We start from the raw sequence: 26176 nt of genomic DNA, 5'->3' as shown, positions 1-26176 counted from the left end.
GAAATAGGTGTTCTGTAGGTGTTGCCAGAAAGAAACTTGTGTTACGAATGAGAAAGTTATGTCACTCCCCTGCATCTGGAGTACTGAGCATGAAGAAAATGCTCCCCAGTCCCAGTTGTTGCTTTTATGGAGGGAGTTTCTCTACATCCCTGGCAATGGAAAATTTAAATAGGCCTCTTTGGCTCTCTGTTGTTTTCGTTTTCCAAACCCCTTAAGGAGTTGTGATTGGCCTAATGTAGCTGTTAATCTATGAATTACCAACAAAGCCTGCCCCCTACCTGAAAGGTACATTTTGTCCTGTTCGGCGTCGGGAAATTGGGGAAAAAAAGTCTCTAGTTTATTGACTACCGCTATCGCTGTTTGTCAGACGAAATTGGGAACAAAGACGGAGCGCACGCATTCCTCGAGCTCCGGACCCGAGCTAACGTCGGCCCTTGCCCGCAGGGCAGGCGCCAGCGCCCCGCGCCGGCCTCACGGTAGGCCGCAGTGCCCAGCACCGACACTGGTCACACTGCGCAGCCGCCACTGGTCGCGCAACAACGGTCCGCGTCCTCGGCACAGGTGGTGGCGATGTCGGAGTCAGTGGAGGAGTCGGCGCAGGGCCGGAGGGTCTTCCTCAACCATCTCGACTCTTACTGCGGCCGCAGCATCGGAGAGGTGACCGCGGGGGGCGGCTTCTCCCTCAGCGGTCGCTGCCTGAGGCGCCACCGCCCTCCTGCCTGCCCCAGCCCGTCGCGGGGAGAGCCCGCCTGTCCCTCGGCTGGTAGCACAGCACGAAACTGTGGTTGGCCTCCAGGGTGGTTAGGACCACCTAAAATAGTTGTTAAGGAGATGGACTAGGGGCAAGAAGGGATTAAACGGAGGAGAAAAATTAGAGTTAGGGGCAGGAGATGTGGATAAAGCAGGTAGGGAGACCTCAGGAAACAGCTGATCGCTGTGGAGAGAGAGCAGATCTCTGAGATAACACCTTCTGAGAGGAGTCAGGCTGTGAAGAAGAGACATCCAGAGACTCTTTGAATTTGAAGTGTAGGACACAAGTCATTACATATGGGGTTGAGGAGTCCCTAACGTTTTCCTGTTCAGTGGAAAGTTGTGTTGTTTACAACAGAATCAGGGCTAGTTGGTACCTTCCCAAGATCATGAGAAGCTGTGTCGGGTTCAATATATATTTGCATACAAGTGTGTATCTTGTATAATTGCAGTATTTATCCACATGTGTTGTTGGGGCATCACTTGAAAGCATAGAAGATGAAGAGGAGGAAGAGGAAGATAATTCAGCTGCTGAAGTTTCTAGTAGGCAAAAGGAGGGAGTCTACCGAATAGTGGGTACCCTTTCTAAACCAGAGAGTACTAAACCAAGTTTTGCAGAGGAAATATATTCAGTAAGTGTTTTACTTCAAATTGCTATTAGACAATATTAGAAATATTGACATGAAATAGGCCATGTAAAATGTCCTGCATTAATAAACTAGTATTTTGTTGCTGCTGGCAGCTATACACATGTATTTTGTTTCTTCTGCTTCCTCCATGCTGTTGTCCTCTCTGAGAGGCCTGATACAGCAAATTGTAAAAGGAGGGAACTCAGACTCAAAGTAGACTTTCTAGAAAAGATACTTAGGGACAGGGCCCGCAGATCTGCTTTCTTTTTTCCCTCAGAACACACACCTCAGATATCTCTTGTCTCTTCTGTGTCTTTTATCATTATCTTAAAGGTAGTGGTGCTGGAATCAATGTTAGTGTCCCTCTTTTTAATTCTTCATTGAAATCAGCTTTCACTAGCAGCTAATTGTTCTGAATGCTTAGATCTTTTTATAAAGATATGTCCAGAGTTTAGATAACTGAAAAATACTTGCTTTTAAGAATGTAATTGCTTATTGTTTGATTTAGTTTTCTGAAACTAAACTTGCCTCTGTCTCAAATTGAACATCCAGAATCTCTTCAAAGATTTGAAAAATAGTGGTTTAAACTTCTATACAGCTGAGCTGTTCAATCATTAATTTATGCTTGGTGGAATTTAATCTTAATCATTGCTCTTGCCCAAAGTGTTTGTTGGACTTGCTCAAGTGATGCAAGGAATACAACAAAAACAACAGGATGCAATTTTGCAAGGAAACGGACCTTTTCTTTTGTCTTCTCCATTCTGCCAGCTTGTTTAGAATGACTATAAAAGCTATTTTTTGATACTCACAATTGCACTGAAAATATGAATCCTGAAATAGCAATAAAAATTGTACAACTTCTTGAACTATATTAATGTGTACTGTAAATTAGAAGTTTCAGCATTTAATTTACATTTTGTCACTTTATATGTAAAATTTGATACGTGTTTTATGAATTATTCTAACATCTTAGTGTTAGATAAATACATTCTACCAGTAAATTAAACTTGAACAGAAAGAAGGAAATTTTGGATTTTTTCCCCCTTTTTTTACTTAATAATAGATAATAACAATCTTTTTCTCCAGGTGTCTTCTCGAGAAGAGCTCTTAAGTCACTTGCTTGAGTGTGAGATTGTTTTGTATAATATCACTGAGGATGCAAACCAAATAGAGGAAGCAATATGGGCTGCTTCTGGTTAGTATAGCTATAAACTATAACAGAAAGCTTGTTGCTATACAGCCATCAAAATTTACCATAAATGTATAATGAAATTCTTTGTGATTTAGACTTTACTGTAATATGAAACTGGGTTCCTTGATGAAGAAATGCCACAGGAATTGTTCAGTTAGGTAGCAAGGAACCATGGAATTCATGCTAGCATTCATAAGCTAGAAAAGCTGTCATGGAATGCTCCAACAAACAACGTATCTGTGTAGGCAGTTATTTCCCTAAGTATTGGGAGGTGGGTAGAATATTTTCTCCTGTGATATTCAAATAATATTTCAATATTTTATGTAATTTATTTTAAAAATATTTTTACTTAGAAGTCCAATAAAAAGTACTGCTAATGGTCTTTCTGAGTCTTTCTCCTGATTGTTATATCCAAATTCTAATGATTATCTGGAATCTTTTTATGGTGACAGAGCAATATTGTTCTTTATATGATAGTTAAGCTAAATGATGCTTTCCTGTTTGTACCATAAATACATGGATAACATCATAAGTTAAATAACCCATATTTAATTATTTTGCTTTAAATTAAAATAAGGAAGTTTAATTCTGTAGTTTTTGTATTTCAGTCATAAAAAAACCCACACTTGTATTTTCTTTCAGTACCTTAGTAGTCAATAAATATTAATAGTTCATTTCTTCCCCCAACCGCACACCCAATATGTAGCTTTTTGTAGGTTATGTTTATTTACAGTAATTTGATTCTTTATTACCATTATTTTTCAATTTTTTTTCCTGATTATTTTATACCAACCCAAATAAAGAGTATTTTGCTTCAAAATACATATCTCATTGAACATTATGGTATAAATGTCTTTACAGGACCTATATGTAAAAGCAAAAAATACAGTTCAAGAATACAGTTCAAAATAAATTAAAAGCTTTTCTTTCATTTAACAGCCCTACATATGGAAATAGAGCATTTTTCAACACAAAAGTTATTCATCCTCATTTCAACAATAATGAGCTGGGCGAAAAGCAAACCCCCTGACCCCGTAAGTAATATGAAAACGTGAATTATTTTTTTTAAACATAATATTCACATTGAATAGAAAATATTCATTGAATTACATTAAGCAAAATATTTTAGTATGTACTTCAGCAATAGCAAATGAAGCTAGTGTAAGCAAGTGTGTTTTTTCTCATGATCCTTTTGCTCCGAACTTAGTGCCAAAATTGTTAAACTTATTCTGTCAGACAATTTAAATTGATAAATTTATTTTGTCGCTGGTAAGGCACTGGAATGGGTTGCCCAGGAAAGTTGTGCATGCTCCATCCCTGGCAGTGTTCAAGGTCAGATTGGACAAAGCCTTGAGTGACATGGTTCAGTGTGGGGTGTCCCTGCCCTTGGCAGGGGGCTGGAACTAGATGATTTTAAGGTCCTTTTCAACCCTAACTATTCTTTGATTCTAAGAAGTTTAGGCACTAGGCTACGGTAATATAGGCAGGCATTAGGAACTGCTCGGACAAGACGTTAAGGCTATGTTAACCACAATACGCTGTGTCCTTCAGTCATAAAAAATACCATATTTACTACATATTTAATGAAATGCATATTTAAATTAGTATATGGAGAGATAAATAGATACATCTTTATACATGGTAAGCATCATCAGGAGCCGTGGGGGATGCTTTGTAGCATGCTGTTGCAGTTCTCAAATTCACTGTTACAGAAATAGTTTTTCAAGCTTGTGTAATGCTACATATATAATTAAAATTCACATTTCTTAAAATATAAAGAGTAGTTTAAAATCCCATTGTGAAAATTGAACTATTGAAGCTTTCAAAATGTTGAACCTCAGGTATCAGAATCAGAAATTTTAAGAATTTAAATTAAACCAAAGTTAAAACAGATTTTAAAACTATTTTGAAGAACTTATTTTAACCATTTAGTCCTTTAAAAGTTGTCCTACAACATGTGTAGTAGCTACATTTTTTCCTTTGCAGGAAGATCCTGAGATTGCTTTTACCGATGAAGATTATCGCAGAAGAAAAGCTCATCCAAACTTTACAGATCATATAAATGCTGAAAAACTCATTCTCAAACTTGGGAAGACTGTATGTAAAAATTGTTCTTTTATAAAAATAGGTTGATTGGTCTTCTTACAGAGAGCATTAGCTTAGTAAAGGAAATTATCAACATTTTGAATATTTAAGAGTATTTTATTCTTTTATATGGATATGGATATCATCAATATTGGTAACATCAATTATTAATAAAATATCAAGTACAGAGAATACTATAATGTCATTTTGAAACATAAGTGTCTGCATAATACAAATCCCAAATTCTGTCTTTATTCTTTAGGTAATAAGTAAATCATGGTAATTTCATTCAAAAAAATATATTGTTTCATTGGTTGTATCAGAGAAAAAGCTGAGGCCTATCTGGGGAAAGACTTGAGGATGAAAGAATGTAGAGGGAAGGGATATTAGTGTAGTTTTAAAGGAAAGCAGCATCTTTAAATATGAGCAAGTTATGTTAATATTATGTCTCATCTGAATACTTGGAAGATGTTCTGGCCACACCTAGCATGTTCTGGATAGTTTGTGCTCTTGGATCAGAAGGCTTGTTGATTTTCATTCCACCCTATAATTCACTTTAAATTCATGGCTATAGAGCTGACTTGGAGTATCTAGAATATGTGTTATTACTTCTTACGTGTTTTAAAATCACTTCCTTTAGCTTCATTTGTTTCAGCCATATTAGGCTCTTAATCTTGCCAGAGAACAGACCATGCCTCTCTTTGTATTTAAGAGCTATTATTAAATACATACTTTAGACTGTGGTTCACAGCTGAGGAAAAGTGATGCTGTTGCTATTAGCAATGGAGTGTTGTGGAGGTTAGGAAAAAACATGGAAGACAATGAAATTAATCATATGATGAAGGTGTCATTTGGTCATTCTCTTTGTGGGGTAGCAGTCTCCCAAAATAAATACAATTTAGTGTCCATTGTAGAAATTTAGCAGGGTAATTATAGAAGGGCGAAAAACCCTTTAGTCGGATTTGATTACACACTTGTCATCTTATGCCCTGCTGAGAAAATAGCACTAGAAATTGTATTTTATTCTAACATGGATTTTATAGTACAGAATGCCACACAGGATGTCGGTAAAATTTGGTAAATAGTTTTACTTTTATTGTGCTAACTTGAAGTTTTAAGCCTACTGAATAACTTTCATACTTGTAGCATTAAAAACATGAAGATTATAAACAGCCTCCGCCAAACCTCTCAACAACTTCTGCCACCAGTAACACCCAGATGAACCAATGACTCAGTTTTTATGACAAGTCCAAAGGACTGAGTCACTGGTAACAAAGTTATTAAAGTAATTAGCTTCTAAATGTTTGCCACGCTGGAATGTTTGTTGAGAAGACACGAACAATATACAACTATTTGAATATTTTCACTACATACCTCATGTCAGCCTTTCAAAGGAGTCCTTTTCCTCCAGAACTCCAGGGGCAGGCAGCATCAATGGGGATCATTGCCTCTGTTTAAGTTTCTGTCAGCATTTTGGAACAGGAGGGCTCCAAAGCATCTGTTCTTCCTAGCAGATCAACATTATCTTCCTGTGATGGTTGGTGACTTTTGGATGATGATTCTTACACATTTTTAAGTTCAGTGGCATATGGGGAATGTGCCATGTGTTAAACATGTGTGTAAACAAATGACAGTGTCCCTGTAAAGAGCTCAACAGGGTTCAGAAGCCTTCTTAGCCATGTGAAGAACTTGCTCTTCTTGCTAGAAGAATTTCGTAGCCCTGATATCTGTTCAGAGTGCAATTTCATCCCTCTGAGTTAGTGTATCTTCCACAGATTTTGCTCAAAATTCAGCAAGAGCTATGAGCTAGAAGTCTTTGCTTTTAACCACTAGCTAGAAGTCTTTGCTTTTAACTCTTTGTGGAAGAGCATTCAGGCTATATAGCTTTTCTCTGAACTCACTGACTCTGGGGTTGTGCGAAATTCAGAATCCTTGGAGAAACATCTGCCTACCACAGATAGAAGAGCTCTTCATCTCTCAGCTCTGTTCTCAGTGCAGCCACAGCTCCTGTATACATTAATTTACACTTGTTCCCTTCTTCAAACGTTTTAAACGGGAAGCAATCAAAGCCTAGAACGGATTATAATAGCTAGAATGTGACATCTGGTGGCTTTAATGAATATTACACAGGAACTCATGACTAAACATGATGCATGTACCTGGAGCTTGCCTAGTAATTGGCTTATTTTTTAAATTCCGTATATACAAGTCATCTCAAGTAGTACCTTCTCATGTGCGACTTGTGACAATAAATACTTTTAGAGGAACTGAACCTGTTTCAGAGCTTGGTATTTCAGTGAAGTATAGCACTCAGTGCCAAACTGTGGTTTGTCTCCACAACTGGTTACTGCAGAAGCTCCTGCAAGATAAATAGAATAAAATCCTTTGCGTTACATTCTTCTTAAGAGAGGTGAGGAATAGCACTTCCTGTGCTTTCGCAAGAGGCAGACTTTCCTGCTGGGAGACAGAAATTATCAGGGGGCATGTTTGCAGTCTGCCCAGAGCAATCATGGGAGCTACTGCTCTTTGGGCACAAACTGTGCCATGGTACTACCAAGCAAACTAAACTCTTATGCAATCTGTAATGTTTTCTGATTTCAGTGCTTCTTATGATTGGTAACAACCTGTTGAGAGGTTAACAACTGAGTTAATATAGTTTCTATTACAGTTTTATTTTTGAGTAGGGAGTTAAAAACACAAGCAGATGCAATATACTCATGTTTTAACTTGTCTTCCCTTTATATGATGCTTTGCTTACATAAAGATTAATTGACACTGTTCTTCTGAACCAGTATAAAAATGATAACAAAAGATGCTTTTTTTTTTTTTTTTTGCCACCAAAAAAGTAGGTCTCAAATCTGGGCATTTATTCCCTCTGCTGGTAAATACACATTCTTTTACATAATTATGTAGATACACAATGTCTAGGACCTTCACAACATGAGAATTATTTAATAATTTTGTTTTACCTTTAAAATTTCAAAGTGACTTGTCCTAATTTAAAATATTTTCTTGAAAGTTTTTTTCCTTAAGATGATTTTAAAAACTTCCCCCCCCCCCCCCGTAGAATCATCCTTAACACTCATCCAAGCCCTAACATTATATATGAACAGGCAGGACAGGCAGATTTATTACATTATGCAACAATGGTCAGGAAAAAGTGTGTGGGTTGATCATGGTGTGTGGCTAGGAAAACAGTTCATGGATTTAGGTTTTTTTTTAATTGTATATCAAAATGAAAGTAAAACAATTGTAAAATGATCATTCCAGCATTTCCCACATCTTTAGGCAGTCAAAGGCCAATATAATGCAATTTAAAAAATAGTGTCAATGAATTTCAGAATATTTTTTCTTGGAAACAGGAAGTAGAAGCATGAGTTTTCCTGTTCACTTTGTTGATTTTCTTAACTTTCAGTTTTTTAGCACAATATTTTTCTTTTAGAATTTCAGTTCAAGCATAGATCAATTTTGATTGGGCAATGCTTGTTTTTTGAAGGAAACCTTAGCAGTATGCCTTACAAAGCTACAGGATATACAACAGTTGACTGAGCTACAAATTTTAAGTGATACAATTTACACACTCTGTATTCTCATTACACAAGTGCTCTTGTTTCAGGGTAAGCCAGTATCCCTTTTGCAGCACCATATTTTTATTAAAACTTTCTCATTGATTTTTCTTCACAGAACAAACGTAAATTTTCAACTTACATTGTTGCCTCAGGACATCAATATGGAGCTGGGGAAGGAGTCTTGCACTACTTTTTTAAGGTAGGCATCCAGCTATTTTTGAATGTTCATTTAATTTCTAGGGGAAAACCGCACTGGATTAATGCATTTTTAGTAGCTTTAGTATCATAAACTTTATATTTTTGTAAACAAAACTGATGTTTTAATCCACTTGAAGTGTTTTATCTACAGTGGAAGCGTTTTCCACTTTTTTGGGTCTATATTATAGTTTTTTAGTTTTTTCTATAGTTTTTTAATAGTATCTCCAGATGTATTTTACAGTGAGAATGTATCTGTCATATTAATGGAATCAGGAAAAATTACTTTCTTCTCAACATTTTATTATCTTTTTTTTTTCTAAGTATTTCCTTTTTTTGGGATACAAAATAAAATGTGTCAAGATCAAAGAATATTTGAATAAAAGCAAATAAAAGCAAATATTTTATATTCTATTATGAAAAAAGTTTGTTTTTAGTAGGCTGCCAGTCTATTTCTCAAAAATTCTTTCCCTACTGCAGTTCCATTAATAATTCAAGAAAGTGAACTTTAAATCCTGAATATACAAGTTTACCTAGTAAACTAATGCTCCTTTTTCTACCTGTAGTTAAAAGTAACCTCTTTTTCCACACTTTGCTCTCTATTTGTATTTTCAGAGAGGTTGGCTTAGTGAGACACCTGCAATACCCATTTTTGGGGATGGAAACAATTTTATTCCAACCATTCATATTCTTGATTTAGCAGCGTAAGTAAAAAAAAAAAAACAAACAAAAAAAAAACACTAATACACAGCTAGATGACAAATGCAAGTCTGCTGGAGAGTACTGTTGCTTTTAAATCCAGATGAGTGGGTTTAAGAGCATACTTCGGCCTTTCTGGCTGAGTCAGAGACTTAAGCTTCTTTAGTACTAGACCTGCTACTGGACGTAGACTTATGGAAAACTTATGTGATTGTTGCACTAGTACTAAGGTTTTAAGAAATGACTAGCAGTAGTCCATTCAGAGTGTGATACCAGTTAACTAGCTCAGAACTGGAAATGGATCATGGGCTCTACAACAGACTAAGTTAGTATGTTCTACAGATGTTGCTTTTTATCCTTTAAAGTTCTTTCCAATTCCAAACAAAGTATCTAGCTGGGCTTCCTTATTAAGGAAAATACATGCTCTGAAAAGTTCTGCAAGATTTTACAAATTCTTTGCACTGTTATTGGAAAGCATTCATCAAGAAAAGCCCAGTATGCTTGCCAACAACTGGCCCTGACTGCTCTTGCTGTGTTTCAGAGTGTTACAAAATGTAGCAGACCACAGGCCCAAGTCTCGTTATATCCTTGCAGTAGATGGATCTACATACACTCTGCAAGAATTAGTAAAGGTAAGAGATTTGATTCTTCCTTTTTTTTTTTTTTTTTATTCCCAGATATCGTCAAGGTTTTAAAAAATATGCCTTTTACTAAAGTAGTGGTTCCTAGGTCATCCTGAATTATCCTGTGTAATGACATAAAAAATATTTTTAAATCCTCTGAGACTTCTGTCCTTTGAACAAAATACATTATTTGGACTTGAATTTGCAGGATTAACTCTTGTAGTATTATTGTTAACCTAAGGAGAAATTTTACATAAGAAAGTTATGGGATTCACAGTACTGTATTTACATACTGAAAGTCTTTAAGCTTTTTTATTAAAATAAATGAAAGAACACACAGATACATATGATCTGTTTGGGAGCAATCTGTGTGAATTTTGTAAAATACTTTCCAAGAAATACTTTGCAAAAAGTACTTTGAAATACTTTGGAAACCTCCTGAAGTTCTTTAATGTGGATAGCAAATATGGATTAGGGCGAACAAGCTGATGTAGCCTTCCCAAAGACTTTCAACGTAGTCTTTCACCAAAACCTGCTGAGAAACAGCTAGGCTGTTTCTCAAGATCAATCAAATCAAGATCAAGATCAAATGTTTCACTGTTAAGAAAAGTGTTTGGGTGCTTTCATGGATATGTGATTGTTTACAAATGAGAAATAGAGGGCAGGAGTCAGTGGACAGTTCTTGTTGAGACAGGAAGTGTCCAGTAGAGAGAGCACTGCAGAAGGAAGCTGTAACAGCCAAGGTACATGGGAGAGAAATGCCTTGAGAAGTTACTTAAATACACAGCAGCTATTTATAGTTTAGGAAGTCTCTGAGCTGAAAATAGTTGAAGATTAGAAGAGTATCTGGAAGGAGTATCCTATCTGCTTTTCCCAAAAAAGTGGTAAATGCTCCATCCCTGGCAGTGTTCAAAGGCCAAGTTAGACAGAGGCTTGTGTGACATGGTCTTGGGTGAAGCATCCCTGCCCATGGCAGGAGGGTTAGAAGTAGATGATCTTAAGGTCCATTACAACCCTAACCATTCTATGAATCTATGATTCTTACTTTTGTTCACTGATGTCTGCTAATTGGCATCATCTGAGACAGAATGCTGGAAAATATGTAGATTTGACCTGTTGCTCTGTATCAATTTTTACAATTTTATGGAATCTTTTGGGCTGCGGTTTTGGGTTGTGGGTTTTTGTTGTTTGTTTAGTTTTGTTTTGTTTTGTTTAATTGCAAGTACTAAAAATGAAGTGGTATATAGCAAAACAAAGCTGTTTAAATGTACACTGAAGTTAATATATTGTTCTCTGATCTATTTCAAATCAGTATACTGATTTTCCATGTATTAGTGTAACATAAAATTTAAAGCACATTTTATACATAGAAATACTGTTCAATTTTTTTCTAAGAACTTGATTTGATGACTGTATTTTTCTTTTCCTGGTAGTGTATCAGTAAAAATGTTGGAACAGGAAGAACTGAGAAGATTCCAACAGAATATGCGTTCCTGAGCAAAGACTTAACAGTCAGTACTTTCCTTTTTTTTATTACTTAAGGAAAGGATAAGTATAATAAAATGAAATATAGATCTATATTTTTTTTATTTCACCAGAAAAATTAAACTCTAAAACATACCTAAAAATATATAAAGTGAGTTTAACTCATATCTTAACCATCATAGAAGAGGTTATTTTGAGGATTTACAGCCTGATTTAGAAAAGCACTGAGCATACTAGAGCATTCTAACAAAACCTACACAAAACGATGAAAATAACAAAAAAAAAAGAAAAGAGTTAATATTGAGGTGCCACTGAGGTTGATGAACACAGCATACATAAATTATCTTGTATTCATCTAGTTATCTGGAATAAACTGTTTATAGGATAAATAAACAAATTACAACCTGTGTAGTTTGAAGATGGTACTTGGTCAATTTATGAAAGAGGTTATTCCCTGCAATTATATGCAATCTTTGCATTGTACAGAACAATTGTTTAATGTTTCATGTTCTAATAGTTCATGAGAATATTTAAATACCAATATATGTGGAAAATGTTCATATTTTTAAAAAGCTTAAAATGTCTATTTTGCTTTGTGAACAAAACTTTTTTTCCTTATGCTTTAATTCTTTCCATTCTCACCCCTCCATTCTGGTCTTTTGTTTAAGCTAACTATGTTCTTTTTAACAGGGATAGTTTAAACCTGTAAATAAATGTAGCTTTGCTCCCTCAGCAAATGCATTTGGATATGTTGCTTGTCAACCTGCGAATGGAATCTGGGCTTGTAAAAGAGTCTTTCAACATTAAGTGGGTTGCTCAGGAGGGACTGGTGGAGAACATTGAGCAAATTGTCAAGGAATACAAGCAAACTCGAGGATTACTGGTAATGATTTGGTGTATGCTATTTCAAAGTGCATCTTTTTTTTTTCTTTAACAGAAATGTCTATATAAAATGGTTATATAAACACAAGATTTAATTTCTTTAAGTAAAAATACATAAAAGACTGATATAGCTTAGTGAACATAAAACCTGGACATTTAATGAACTAGTTAAAAAGAGGTAATATTCATTGAAACAATAATCCTTAAGTTTTCTTTCTTTTATGCCTAAAACTGAAACCCTGTAAATGCAAATAAGCTTCCTGATGGGGGAGATGGTGTTGTGAAACCAGTTTCTGCATGCAATATATGGCATCCCTGGTATATTTTTCTCCAAGGGCACAATAAGTGTATCTTTTATTTAGACTTTTTGATAATAGTCAGTAGTTAGGTATTTTGTGTCCTTCATTATATTTAGTGAGTCAGGATATTCAACTGCAATGCATTTTACCCTGCTCTGTTGTGTAATGTTCTGAGCAACTTTGCTGTTTCCTGTATTAGCTTAACATTTAGAATTTCCGTATTGACATGTATAGGGAAGGTTGTTGAAATGCCTAGAAAAAGGCTGGCACACCTGCACATATTTATTGATATGATCAAGCTGTTCAGCATGTATAAATTGCTTTCAAACTTTGAACAGAAGTTCAGGATGTGTAAAACAAAATACTACTACAGTTGCTCAATGTTATTCATTAAAAGTGCTTGTTTACCTCTGGAAGGAATATCAGGTCAATGGCTGGGTTAAACTGCTCCATCTGACTACATATGCATCTAATTAAAAAAAAAGAATCAGTACAAAATATAGACATACAAGTGGTTCTGAAATTTCTGAGGTCAAAATAACCATTGTAAGGACAGCAACTCCATCTCAGCTGGGAAATACAGCTATGGCATGTGTATAGGAGAGTGTTTGCCACCTCATTCCAGAACTCACTGTGTCCTATTTATAGGGTTGTGTTTCGTCTCTTTTGATCATACAAACACTAATAGTGCCACCACAAAACAGTTCGTAAGTCTACTAAATATAAGCATACTTTTTCTCCAATGGTAACCTCATACATTTAAATTAGTTATGTTCCTCAAAGCCTGTGGATGATGCAGGAGATATTCAGTGAGAAATATGCAAATTAATAAAACTAAAATATATTTTCTGTTTTAATTATAATTCTTATTTCACATTAGTTGTAGTAAAAAAGATTGTTCTTTTACATAAAAACATCCCTATTGTTTAAATGATGTTATATCTTTATCCTTTTTTTCTAGTCTCTCAAAATTTTCATTCATGGTCCTCCTGGGGTTGGCAAATCTACCATTGCTGAAGAACTCTGCAAACACTACAAGCTACATCACATTAAATCAAAAGATGTGATTTCTGAAGCAATTGCAAATCTGGTGTGTTGCTGTTTTCTAGTATTACTAGTATTTCAATTTCTGTGATTTAAAATTGTATGCCATAATTTAAAAATTAGTTTAAATTCCATTATGGAAATATATTTTGACATTCTGATCACCTCTGGAGAGGGCATTACACTCTTTCTAGAGACTGAAGTTTGTTCAGTGTCTCACTGTCCAGGAGCTTATATAAAATTGTTTAATTATTTTTTTGTTTTACTACATCTTTGTATAAAAGAAATTTTGGTATGGAATTTCTGAGCCTATTCTTATTTCTGTTCTTGTTGTCAGGAAGAAATTGTGGCTCCTAAAGAACTAGACACTGACAATGTGGGAGAGAAGGGAGAGGGAGATGATGGTGAGGAAGAGGAGCAGGGTGAAAATGTAGAAGAGGCACAGAAGTTATTAAATGCAGTAGAAGAAAACATGGAGCAGAATGCAGGTAGGAAGCACAAAGTACTAAGATGGGATTTAGGTAGCTAGTGCAACCCAATCCAAGGAAAATCAGGAAATCCATTTGCGCTTCAGAACTTTTACTTCCTATTATATGCAAGAATCATGCCCTGTCCATTTGTATGTATCTGTACCCTATTTAAAAATCAAATGCATTATAATTACACTATGTAAATTGTATATTAAAAGTGGTATGTTTTTAAAACACTGTGGTGGTTTTTTTAATTGTAGAACTTCCATCTTTCTACTTTTTTATACATTTTATGTAATTATTTTTAGCCTATAACTCAATATATAAGTAACAATGATATGCTCAGAAGCATAAAATTCTTGGCTGGATTTTAATAACATATTTGCTTCTTGAAACAAGGAACATAATTTATGTAAAAGTTGATGAATAATATCTTTATCAAATTTACAAAGAAATATTCTAGTAAGAAAAATAATTAGTGCACTGTCTTGCAAGCTTGTGGTGGGTTTTGAATACTTGTACCTCATTTTGGCCATCTCTACAGTGTAATTAGTATTTAGTGAATCCTGTAAACAATTTTAAAGCCTATAGATTGAAAAAGGTCTAAAAAAAATTGCCATTACTGGAAAGTACTAGTTTTCATCTATATATGAATAAAATCATGTAGGTTTGGACTTAGTGCTTAACATTTTCCACGTGTTATAAAGTGATCCCCCTTAAAAACACGTTCTACCACTGATGGTTTACCTCATTTGGATCTTGTGTAGCTCTAAAGCAATGAATTTGTAAAGCACCCAGAAGCTTCAGTAATGAAATCTATGGCAGCATCAGATCTGCATGTCTTGATTTGTGTTAAAAGTAATAATGCCTTTTAAAATAGTAACACACTGTTATGATCACAAGGGTTTATAAATATTTAAGACTTTTAAAAGCCAAAGCAAAACAAGGTAGAAAACTGAAGTCAATGGCTGCAAAAGGAAAAAAAATCAGAGAGAAAAAACCCAAACATTTTACTCCCACATATTTGTGCAACAATGTAAGCCAAGTTAATTGACCACCTCATATCTCAATCTATTTATCTGAAAATGAAACTTGTATTTCATATTTCATATTTCATTTCAAGGACTATCTTTAAGTCTTATTCTTAGTTGTAAACAGAAAATTTTTTAGTCTCATGGTTTTTTTCCTATATTTTTTTTGCTGCTTCCAGTAAAATCTGATGGTATTATTTTAAAAATAAATAGACAAAGAAGAAAAAACCCCACAACAAAACCAAAAATGCTATTGTCATGTTTAGTATCTTAAAAGTTCTAATATTTATAACCTTGTAAACACAAATGTAATTTTATTTTGTAGCTACACTTTTATATTCCATAGATTGCTGACAACATATAATATACAAACAGCAACTCAAATTGCTTTTCTTTTGGGGGGGGTCTAAATAGAAGTTTCTCCAATAAATTAATTAAAATGTTAGTAAAATAATTTCAGATATCTCTTTGCTATAAACTAAGTACCTATTAACCTACTTTGTGTCTTAGGTCAACTAGATGATGAGTATATTACTAAATTTATGAAGGACAAGCTCAAATCAATGCCTTGTAGGAATCAGGGATATGTTTTAGATGGGTTCCCAGAAACCTATGAACAGGCAAATGACCTTTTTAATTGTAAGTGCTGCTGCTCTTTTTTTTCTTGTTTTTATTGCTACCTTATTTCTTATTACTGCTAATATTGTCATCATTATTGTTCTCAGTGCCATACTAGTTGAAGTGCACCAGCATTGCAGTGACTGCAACACAGGATACAAAACAAAACTGTTTTCATATGATGCTTAAAATGTAGGAAGGATTATAAAGCACCCTATTAAAATTAAGCACAACATAGTTTTCATACTTTCCTGGTGAAGTGCCAAGTAAATGCACAGATGTGATGATACTTTCTTGTTCTGCGAAAACAGTCATTCTACTCAAGCAAACTCTGAGGCAGAATTTCTTCATAATATTTAAAGGGCTGCTTAATGAGGGGATCAGGCCAGGGCAGCAATATATGTTTTATGAGCCAGGTTAGAGTGGCTGTATTAGATCAGCTACAGTAGATACGACTTCAGAGAAGCTCTATGACATACATTTCTAATTGTGAGCAACCACAATCCATGCATTAGGACCAAGAATTATCTCAATGTGTAAATTACATTGTGAGATTTGAAGGAAAACAGAAAACAGTCTTATTCAGTTTAATCTGTTGGGCTGTAAATTATCATGCTCAGCTGATTCTCTTCAGGCGTTTACTGTGTATTCAGAACAGCAGCCACTCAGTGGCAGAAACCATTTTAACCATAATACTGTAAAGTATTTCTACTCAATGTTCTGTGCCTTGTCTCCATTTGTGTCAGAATGATGTACTTTGCAAGAAGGAGAGGTCAGGGTCAGGACAGCAGTTTTAATGTTGGACACATTTTAAAATTACATATGCATGTGCATACTTCCGCTGTATAGGCAAACAACTATCAGTGTGCCAGGGTAGAATTCTGTGCTGGGTCACAGCATGAATTACATACTGAATCCTCTGTATGGTTTCCAACAATTAGTATTACTTGAATATGGAAAAACCCGTGTTTTGTACTGAGCACATTTTTAGGAAATATAATGATAGCGTTGCTTCAAATTAAAATGTCATTCATTTCTTACTTTTGTTTCAGTGGAAAGTGAAGATGAACAAGGAGCAAAAAGCAAAATACCTAAATATGATACATTAATCACACCTGGTAAGTTTGATAGATTTCTTTTTAAATAAACTGAGTTTTCAAATGCTGCTGCCACCAACAAAGAGTCTAAAATACACTCCATCTGTTCATATTTAACACAGAATAAATATCTAATTCATGTAATGCTTCTGCCCTTTATTGGAAAGTGAACAATTAACCAGAAGGAAGGTTTGGGTTCAGTTTGTGGGTATTTTATTCTTTTTGGTTGGTTTGTTGGTGTTTGGTTTTGGTTTTTGTTTTTGTTTTGCGAAAATGCCATCAACTGTTGGCTGGTAACAGTTATTATTTGTGAGGTTAAAAATAAAAAAAATATTAATTGTGAGATTAAAAATCAAAACACAGAGTGACAACTTTTGGTGACTTGTCAGACAAGCAAGTTGTTAAATTTTCCAGTGTTACTTGCTGCATTCATAATATTATCTTTTTTTTCCCCTCCTATTCTTATTACATGTATTGGTTGTATGATAGGTTTCCCAGAAAATGGGGACAACTGCATTGCTGTTCTTCAGGTTTTTGTGCGGCTTACTGGAGGACTAGTCTTGTTGATAGTGCTAAGAAACAATTTGATGAAACTGGAGTATGTAGCTTCTTTATAGATATGTCTCTTAGTATTGTTAGATTGCTCTAACTGGAGAAGTGGAATATAAGCATTTGACAATTAAATTCTCTATAAAGATATACACAAGCCACATTAATTTATGTTGGATTATTTTTTAGGATTTAGTATTAAAATATGTAAGAAAGATAAAAGACAATAAAAATCTATGGGCACTGATACTGTGTTCTTCTTCACAGAATTTGTTATTTCATTGACTGCATCTGATGAATTCCTTATAAACAGAATAATAAATCTTCCAGAGAGCATTGTTACTGGAACTCATTATACCCAGGACCAGTTCCTGCAAGCTTTGAATGTTTTCAGAGAGTTAAACACAGATGATAAGACTGTTCTCAACTATTTTGATGAAATTGAAATACATCCTCAGTTTATAGGTATGAAATAATAAGATTAGTAGATTAAGTATGCAACTGTACATATATAAACGATATTTTAATTATCATTGCAGTGTACATATATATTTAATTATATAACTGCAAAAATATCTGTAATACTCATAAGGATTCTGAATTGTTTCCAGACAGTTAACTTGTTTCTTTTTTTAAGAAAGGGGGTTAATTGTTAATTTTTGTAGGCTAAATGATTTTCAAAATACTTTTTTGATTTAGGATCTGGAATCCTTTCAGATTGGAGTAATTGATTTACAGACTTTCAGTGTTATTGTTGCTTATATTTTTTCTTTAGACTTATCCTCAGATGCCATGACAATATATGGTTAATCTGTAAATAATGAAGCATAAAAGAAAATGATTGGAAATTAAAGGAAGAAGGCTAGGACTGAATCTCTTTTGCACTATACCTGTGTGTGAGAAAATCTGTCTTCTCTATGCACTATCTAGAAAATTGTGATCTCTGGGAAATCTTGGTGAGACTACTAACATCTGATTATTCAAAACCAGCAAGATCAGGATGACAGCATTCTAAGGAAAATTGTGGTGGGAGGGTTTTTTTGGGTGGGAGAGGAAAAGGGAAACAAGGAAAGAACAAAGGAAAGACCCCACATCTAAAATCAAACTGCTGTTATTTGGAATGTCCATCTGAGATGACTTATGACAAGTTAATTGTTGAATAACCCCAGCCATAACTGATTTCCTGTTTTCTTATTTAGTGTCAGTAATGGAAATTATCTTGAGAATAATACTATACATGTTAGGAAGTGCAGAGGTGCAAAAAACTAATGTGTTAGTATAATCATTTTAGAATTGAGGTAATTCTGCTAAAGAAAGTAAATGTAAGAAATAATAAATATTAAGGACTGATGCCATCAATTGGTCATATTCCTATCTCACACACTTCTGGATATGCAAGTAGTAGCCCTGTTGAAGACTGTCTTTTATTTTGGTGAGGACTATAAAGTGTATACTCTATGATAAAATGTTGCCGTGTTTTCTGCTAAGTATTACACCCAAAGATTGCCCTTAAACTCTAGTCTATTCCAAATAAGGAAACACACTGGCCTACTAATTTTAATTACTGAGGTATCACAACTGTGCTGCTCAGAGACTTACAGATGATTTCCACATTCAGTTTATAGTGTTAATTCCCATCTTCAAAGAAGCATTGTCTTTAGGTCCTGCTTACCTCAGGAACTCCCTCTTTACCTATGTTCATATCACCAATTTCTACCCTCTGAAGTACGCAAGCATATAGCTTTCTGTTGTAAAATGGTAAAAACAGATTACACAGATAACTTCAGAGAGGAACCTTCAGCTCTGCCAATACCCCTCAATTCTAGCTGGTGCTCCAGTTGGATTATCAGATCCATAAAATTTAGTACAATCAGATTTAAGCAGAGGAGGGCCACAAAGGATTATAAGGGTGCTCAAGCACCTCCTGTATGAAGATAGGCAGAGAAAGTTGGGGCTGTTCAGCCTGGAGAAAAGAAGGCTGTGTGGAGACCTCATTGCAGCCTTCCAGAATGTGAAGGGGGCACACAAGGATACTAAAGGGCACTGTTTCAGCCGGGACTGTAGTGACAGGACAAGGGGCAATGAGTTCAAACTAAAACAGAGGAATTTCAGGTTACCTGTAAGGAGGAAGTTCTTTACTGTTAAGGTGGTGAGGCACTGGAGCAGGCTGCCCAAGGAAGCTGTGGATGTTCCATCTCTGGCAGTGTTCAAGACCAGGCTGGACAGAGCCTTGGGCAACAGGGTCTACTGTGAGATGTCCCTGCCCATGGCAGGGGGGGTGGAACTAGGTGATCTTAAAGTCATTTCCAACCCTAACCATTCAATGATTCCATAATTCAATTTTATTAGTGAATTTTTAAAAGAAGCTGTAAAAGAAATTTTATCATGTAGAATTATGTTAGCTTTCTCCTCAATCTGCTAGCAGAGTTTGGACTTCAGGTCCAAATCACAAACACTTAAACTCTTGGGATAATGGTGTTAGTATTGAACAGCTGTCTTCTCTCTGAATTGATGGTTAGAAAGAAAGTGGAAGCATGCTTTGCCAACAGCTTTTGAAATAACTTCATAAAGCAGAGGACTGTGGAGTAAGGACTATTAGATTCTCATCTAAATTCTGGTTTCTAGCTGTTCTGGTTTTGCCCCTTTCTCTGCCTGCTCTCCTTACCCATTTCTGTCCCTTTGGATCTCCTGTCCCCTAGCACTGAATTTCTGTTTCCTCTGGATACCTGAAATGCCCTCTTTTCCATGTACATTTCTATACCATTTCTGCCAGATGCCTCTCCACACTGAATGCATACAGAGCCCAGAAAGCCATGGAACCACCCCCATTTTTCTTTTGGTTTGGGGTTCTTCCTTTTTTTCAAGTTTAATATGCAAGTAGCCTCCAGCAATTAGAAGGCAGAAGGAATAAAATGAAAGAGCAGGTCTATGCTCCTACATGACCTTACAGATTTGTTTTGTAACTATAACACAGTAAAGCTCAGCTAGAGATAGGTCTCTGTATTTGTAAATCCGTATGACTGAAAACTTTGGAGTTTGTTAACAAATCTTAACATCTACTGTGTAACATGAGATGAGCTCAAGAGCTGGTGGTTTTATGCACCTGGATAAGTTGATCTAAGATTGGTGACAGAAACATCTCTGATAATTGAATGATCTCATGTTCAAGTTTGAAAATGTAGCCAAGCTGCAACTGATAAACATAACAGTTATAAAAATTACTTCAAACTATTTCTCCCTTCATATTGAAAAGACCAACTATTTTAGTTGAAACTAGTAAAGAAAATCAGATGTAGAAAACTTACATTAAAAACTTAATTATGTATAGCAAATACATGGCATTTATATGAAATTGAAAACACCTTATACCTGAAAATTTAAACAACATGAACATTATATATTTTTAGGTCTTGTAGTTATTGACTAATGTCCATTGACAACTTAAGAAATCCCTGACAAATTCTCTTGTATTATTTAAAAGATGTAGCCAGACTTGAAGACCCTGAGAACAGGTTTATTGTAAAAGAGATCATCAAAGAAATTGGGGAACCTCGCAATTATGGTTTGACAGATGAAGAAAAGGAGGAATTAGAACGCCAGGCAGCAGAGGAACGCATTGTCAAAGAAGCTCAAGAAAAAGCTGAAAAAGAGCGTAAAGAAGCTGAGGAAAGGGCTGAAAGGATGGCAAACTGGGAAGAGTGGGTAGGTTAATACATATTTTGGGGAAAACCATTATTATTTATGTGTATTAGATTGATTCCAGTGATGTCAGACCTTAAAGGTTAACCTTAAGTTAGCTAAACTGCTTAGTGGACTTGTTCAAATTCTAACAATTGGTAGCAATCTATCTCTGCCTCAGATGGTGATCATAAAAGAGAACAATGTTTTGTTTGGGCAACAGTCTGTGAAATACTGTTTAGAGTTGTCAAAACCAGATGAAACTGGGGAAAAGGTAATTGTGGCAGGGAGAGATCATAACCACCAATTCACAGACCACCTACCCCAAAAGATTATTCTGCTCAAAAGATTAAGGAAGTGGAAATCTTAAAAGTTGCATTGAGGTAAGTATTAGCCTATTTGTTAAGCAAGTTTTAGCTAATCATAGAATAATAATACATATGTACTAGAATATTGACTATGTCAATATTTGGTGTATACTTAATTGTGATTTGAGAAGCATTGGTGTACTAGCTTTGTGGAATTGCCACCTAGAATCCATCTCTGCAGACACAAAATAAATACCTTGACCCTATGTCTTTACTGGCTTCTTGCACACCTGGTGAAAGAACCCAGATTTGGGACATACCAACAATTTGTTATGTAAATACACTTGGAAAGCGCGACATAAATTCTATAGTTCCTAATTTCATACTTCAGATCTAGGTTAAGGTTCTCTTCACAATGCATTTTGATGCCCAGCCTAAAGAATATAGTTTTTTTTTTTTATTACAAGAATAGCATTTTTTGGCAAGTTGGTATCAGCATGTCTTTAAAATACTTTCATGAAAATGTTGCATATTATCTTAAATTTTACTGAATCTTTCTGTATTTTGTGCTCGTTTGTGAAACAGCTATAAGAACATCTGGATTTAAGAAGTTAGGCTTGATGTTAACATTATGTTAGCATTTATTAACCAATGATGTATGGGTTGCTGTGCTGCTTGAAATCCGATGCTGCACTGCTTGAAGTCCCTATTCTCTGGATCATGCTAGCCTTAGTCCTTATTCTGTAGACCATAACCAGAGCACCTACAGTCTATTGTACATAGGATGAGTTATTTGACAACCTGGCAAGGTAGAAATCTAGCTGGCCAACTTGGCAACAAAACTTAATTTTAAGGTGTTCTGAAGTGAACTGCCTTCACTATAATACTAAAAAACACACCCACAGATCAAGAAGACCCTTGCCCAGGAGAAGACCCTTCCTCTGTGCAAGCATACTAACAGAAGAGAATGGCACAGCAAATATTATAATTATATGTGAATCACTAACCAATCATTGTAACTGGGAGTGTACTACCTTATAATTTTTGTGTATAAATGTAACGACGAAATCAGCATGGGGTGTGCTTGATTTGTGGAAATTCCACCTCGGACCAAGCACTGCAATGAAGAAGTGCCTGCTTATCTGCTTTGTGTAGTTGAGTTCTTCATTCCCTAGCTAACAATACCATGTTGCTGTGCTGTAACTCTTTTATTTTACCATTTTAAAATATCTACTGTAATCAATAGTGATTTTCCATAGCCAGTCTTCTAGAATTGCATCTGCTCACCTTATGTCTAAGCAGCTGCCCAAGTCTTAATTATCGTGCTTTCCAGACTAGATTTTTAACTCAACACTGATCAGTATTCCAGTCTGCAATGCAGAAAGGTTTCTCATCCTGGGACAGAAACACTTTTGAGAGCTGATTCCTCAGTTCAGTGAGGACTACCTGATACAGTCTGAAGACTGAAGAATGCTTTTTGCTTGCTAATAATTTAATAAGTACTTGGTATTTAAGCTATTTGACCTCACAGGATTTTCAGATAATGCTGTGTCCTTATTTACTTTGCTGCACCTAAGGACATTTTAGGTAAATAATGTAAAATGCATACTCTAAGAATGTTCTTGTTCACACTGGAAATCAGATTGTTTAACCAGAAAGGTAGTTCTTCTGTTGTCATATTTTAGAGCTATTTAAAAACAAACTGATCATTCCACAGGGAAATCCTTTTCCTTATATTTGAATGCCCATGCACACCTATAGGGAAATAATGACCTGAAAGTTCTCACCTTTAAAGAAGCGTTTACTTTGCTCTGATGTTGGCTTGTAAATAAGTTTTCTTTGTTACCTCTACATTTATTTACAGTTCATTCAACACTAAAAGCATTTTGTACTCTCTGTGAACTTGTCTAAAATAGTAGTAAGGGCAGTTAACACATTTTTAGATATGCTCAATCCAAAGACATCTAACTTTCAAAATATGTTAGATGTTTATTCAAAGCTAAAGTAGGTATTTAAATGTGTGCTTAGATTTATTCTTTTAAATAAGCAGAAGCTCAGGAAATCTAAGCAACTTTTCATCTGCCCTATGATAGACTGTAGATTAGCTGCTATCTCTGAGTAGTGGCCAAAGACCACTTGCAGGATTTATTCAGTAGCACTCCTGGATTGAGTGAATAAGGTTAGTACCTCTTCCAGTTTTAACTGAACATTGCTTTTGTGTTACACCTCGAGTATAGAAAAGCAAACTTGAAAGTACCATCTGCTTGCTGTATGTATAGATGACTCAAGCTACTGATGAATAAAATGAGTGATGAGTGGACAATAAAAATGGTTTTGAGTAATCTTCTGGACACAACTACTGCAAGTATGCATGCTATCAAGTGCTATTAAATGGAAGAAGGAAAAACTCGCAGCAGTTTCATTGCCCGACCCCTCCTGCTTTTTGAGTGTAGTCATTGTGTTTAACTTAATCTGAATTTAGGAATAAATTTAGCTGGTGTGAACAGATGTAATTCAATGTGATTTTGGTCTATTTAACTCTTGCCACCTTCCTTCCCCCCCCCCCAAACTAACTTAAATTAAATAAAAACAAAGCAAAGAAACTAAACCAAAAACAAGCAAACAAAAAAACCAGCAACATTTATAGTTATTTAGTCAGGGCTCTCTTCTGAGCAAAAATATTCTCCTCCCCCTTCCGTTCAAAGAACCCTAAATAAATGCTCTGCATTTGTAATATATAGTGTATTCCAACCATTTTGCCAAATACCTTACAGAAACAGGACTACAGGGAGACTTCAGAATAAAGCTCCTTTTAAGTATTATATAGAGAAAAGTAAAATAATTTTACTAAGAAGATTATTTCAGTTTTCATTTTGTTTAATTTTTTGTCCTCAGTGTGCCATGTGCTCTAAATTTAATTAACAGTTCATAGTTTATCCTGCCAAGTAGTGCATTTTGAAGTTCTATCACAGCCTCTAACACTATTTTTATCTCTAGCCCACCATTATTATTTAGTCAAGTGTTGTTTTTAAGATGTTATAAACCTTATTCTTTATTATTTTGTTCACTATTTGAAGAATAAACATCTGGAGGAAGTGAAAAGAGAAGAACAAGAGTTATTGGAGGCCCAGTCTGTTCCACTACGAAACTATTTAATGAGGAATGTCATGCCAATGCTTATGCAAGGGATAAATGAATGCTGTAGGATCAGGCCAGATGATCCAGTTGATTTTCTGGTAAGGAGATTATATCATATTTCTTAAATATATTTGAATATTCATAGAGACCCAAAGAATCTCTGTTAACATAAGGACTGAAAATCTTTTTCCCCGCAGTCATGATAAAAATTAATTAAAGGTTTGGATCTCCAGTTCTGGTGAAGAGTAATTATTGTGAAAATAGAAAAAACAGCAACTACACTTTATGGGATCAGTTGATACTGTGTGTCAAGTAAGGGCACAATCCAGCTTTGCTAAACAGTGATAGGACAACAATCACTACCAGAATCTCTTTGCCATGTATACTCTGCATCTCTTAGGGACTCTGCCAGTTCTGCTGTGAAATAGACCAGAAAGCAGGATAACACTCTCTATCCACCCTCTAGAAAGGATACACCCCTCTAGGCACAACAGAACACATTATTGTACTAATAAAGTAAAGCCCCTTGGTAGCTCCCTTTACAATAAACAGATAACTTAATGAGTAAATCCTAGAAGGCATCTACTGAATAATTCCAGTTGCAAAGGACCTCAAGAAGTTACGTAGCTCAGGTCTCGCCAGAAAGCAGAGTGGGTCAGAATTGCATTCAGTGAAGAATTCAGATATCACAAAGTTAATTGCTGTACAGATGTTCTTCCTGCACATCCTAAGAAAGTTATTAACAAGCTCTCACTGTTTTAATGAAAATAAATGTTTTATTAGCCAAGCAAATGCTTAAAATTAAATGCTGTGTGCCACTTCAGGCAATAAAGAATGTTCAGTTGTTTTCATGTTTTTGCTTACTTATAAGTGCCAACTACTTGTAGCTCTAGGAGCATGAGATCTTCCTTACCAAATGCATAAGTTTTCAAGATCAAGTATCATCTACTTTCCTGTGCCCAGAAATCAGGCCCTTGGATACTCTTGGATTTTCCATGGAATGACAAATACTGTCATAAAGGGCTCACTTCCTTCTCTTGCTCACAATAGAGATGGGGTGACTGCTACCAAGAGGGACAAGGAGGTGGATGGTATTTGTGGGGTGTGAGGTTTCTTTCACATGTCTGCCAGAAATTACATTTTAGAGCCATTTAATACTTTCTGCAGTGTTGTGTAAAGTTATGTTATCCACTATATTTTTGTTATGTTGCATGAATTTTAGAATTGGAGACTTAAAAATAACTTGGAAACTCTTCTCTTTCTAGGCAGAATATCTCTTCAAGAACAGTCCTGATATTTAATGAGATGACGCTCACTCCTGTCAGATGTAGAAACTGTGAAATAAAAAGAGGACATTCGTAACACATTTTATGTGAAAATACTTAGTTTCTGAAATTCCTTTTGTTTAGGTTTATTATGTAATCTCCATTTTTATTTCTCATACTTTATTACTAAGTTGTACTGGGTTTTTAATATTCATTCTATAAAAGTACTATTTACAGCACATATTAATAGATATACACTTCTGCATTTCATGTCTATTTGAAACTGAGAACTGTAATTATCTGTTCTCTCCAAAATTTTCTTCCTTGATTTTTTCAGTTACACATTCTATTTAAGCAATATATTACCCTGATCCATAGTGAATGCAGACAGCTAGACTGAGAAAACCTTCTTAGAATAACGGGAAAAAAGGTATTTTCACTGAAAACAGTAAGGAATAGAAACAAGCTTTCCTATTACCCCTCCCAACTATCAAGAAGCAAAAAGTTGTGCACTGCAGTAAACAGTTTCCAAACATAGGTAGGTTATAAACCCTGGGGTTTTCTTTGGTA

At 35.2% G+C, this 26176-nt stretch overlaps 1 protein-coding gene across 1 annotated transcript; it reads left to right on the top strand.

The window, feature by feature from the left end:
* Positions 1-890: 890 nt before the first annotated feature.
* On the top strand, positions 891-25797 carry AK7 (adenylate kinase 7). Its single transcript, XM_031049442.2, has 18 exons — positions 891-905; positions 1203-1382; positions 2466-2574; positions 3511-3605; positions 4558-4668; positions 8341-8424; positions 9036-9124; positions 9661-9751; positions 11176-11253; positions 11961-12110; positions 13370-13498; positions 13790-13940; positions 15464-15592; positions 16624-16689; positions 17485-17682; positions 20699-20919; positions 24281-24439; positions 25607-25797. Exons 1-18 carry the CDS (start codon positions 891-893, stop codon positions 25640-25642), a joined length of 2091 nt encoding a protein of 696 aa, XP_030905302.2. The 3' UTR covers positions 25643-25797.
* Positions 25798-26176: the final 379 nt, after the last annotated feature.

This window comes from Melopsittacus undulatus, chromosome 4 (assembly GCF_012275295.1).
Source record: "Melopsittacus undulatus isolate bMelUnd1 chromosome 4, bMelUnd1.mat.Z, whole genome shotgun sequence".
NCBI classification, from domain to species: domain Eukaryota; kingdom Metazoa; phylum Chordata; class Aves; order Psittaciformes; family Psittaculidae; genus Melopsittacus; species Melopsittacus undulatus.
The sequence above is the reverse complement of the archived record's forward strand: the minus strand, read 5'-3'. Positions and strand labels throughout refer to the sequence as shown.

Coding starts and splice junctions, on each gene's coding strand:
- AK7 (XM_031049442.2), top strand. Junction 13,941..15,463: donor AAACATGGAGCAGAATGCAG/GTAGGAAGCACA, acceptor TTTGTGTCTTAG/GTCAACTAGATGATGAGTAT. Junction 20,920..24,280: donor TGGCAAACTGGGAAGAGTGG/GTAGGTTAATAC, acceptor CACTATTTGAAG/AATAAACATCTGGAGGAAGT.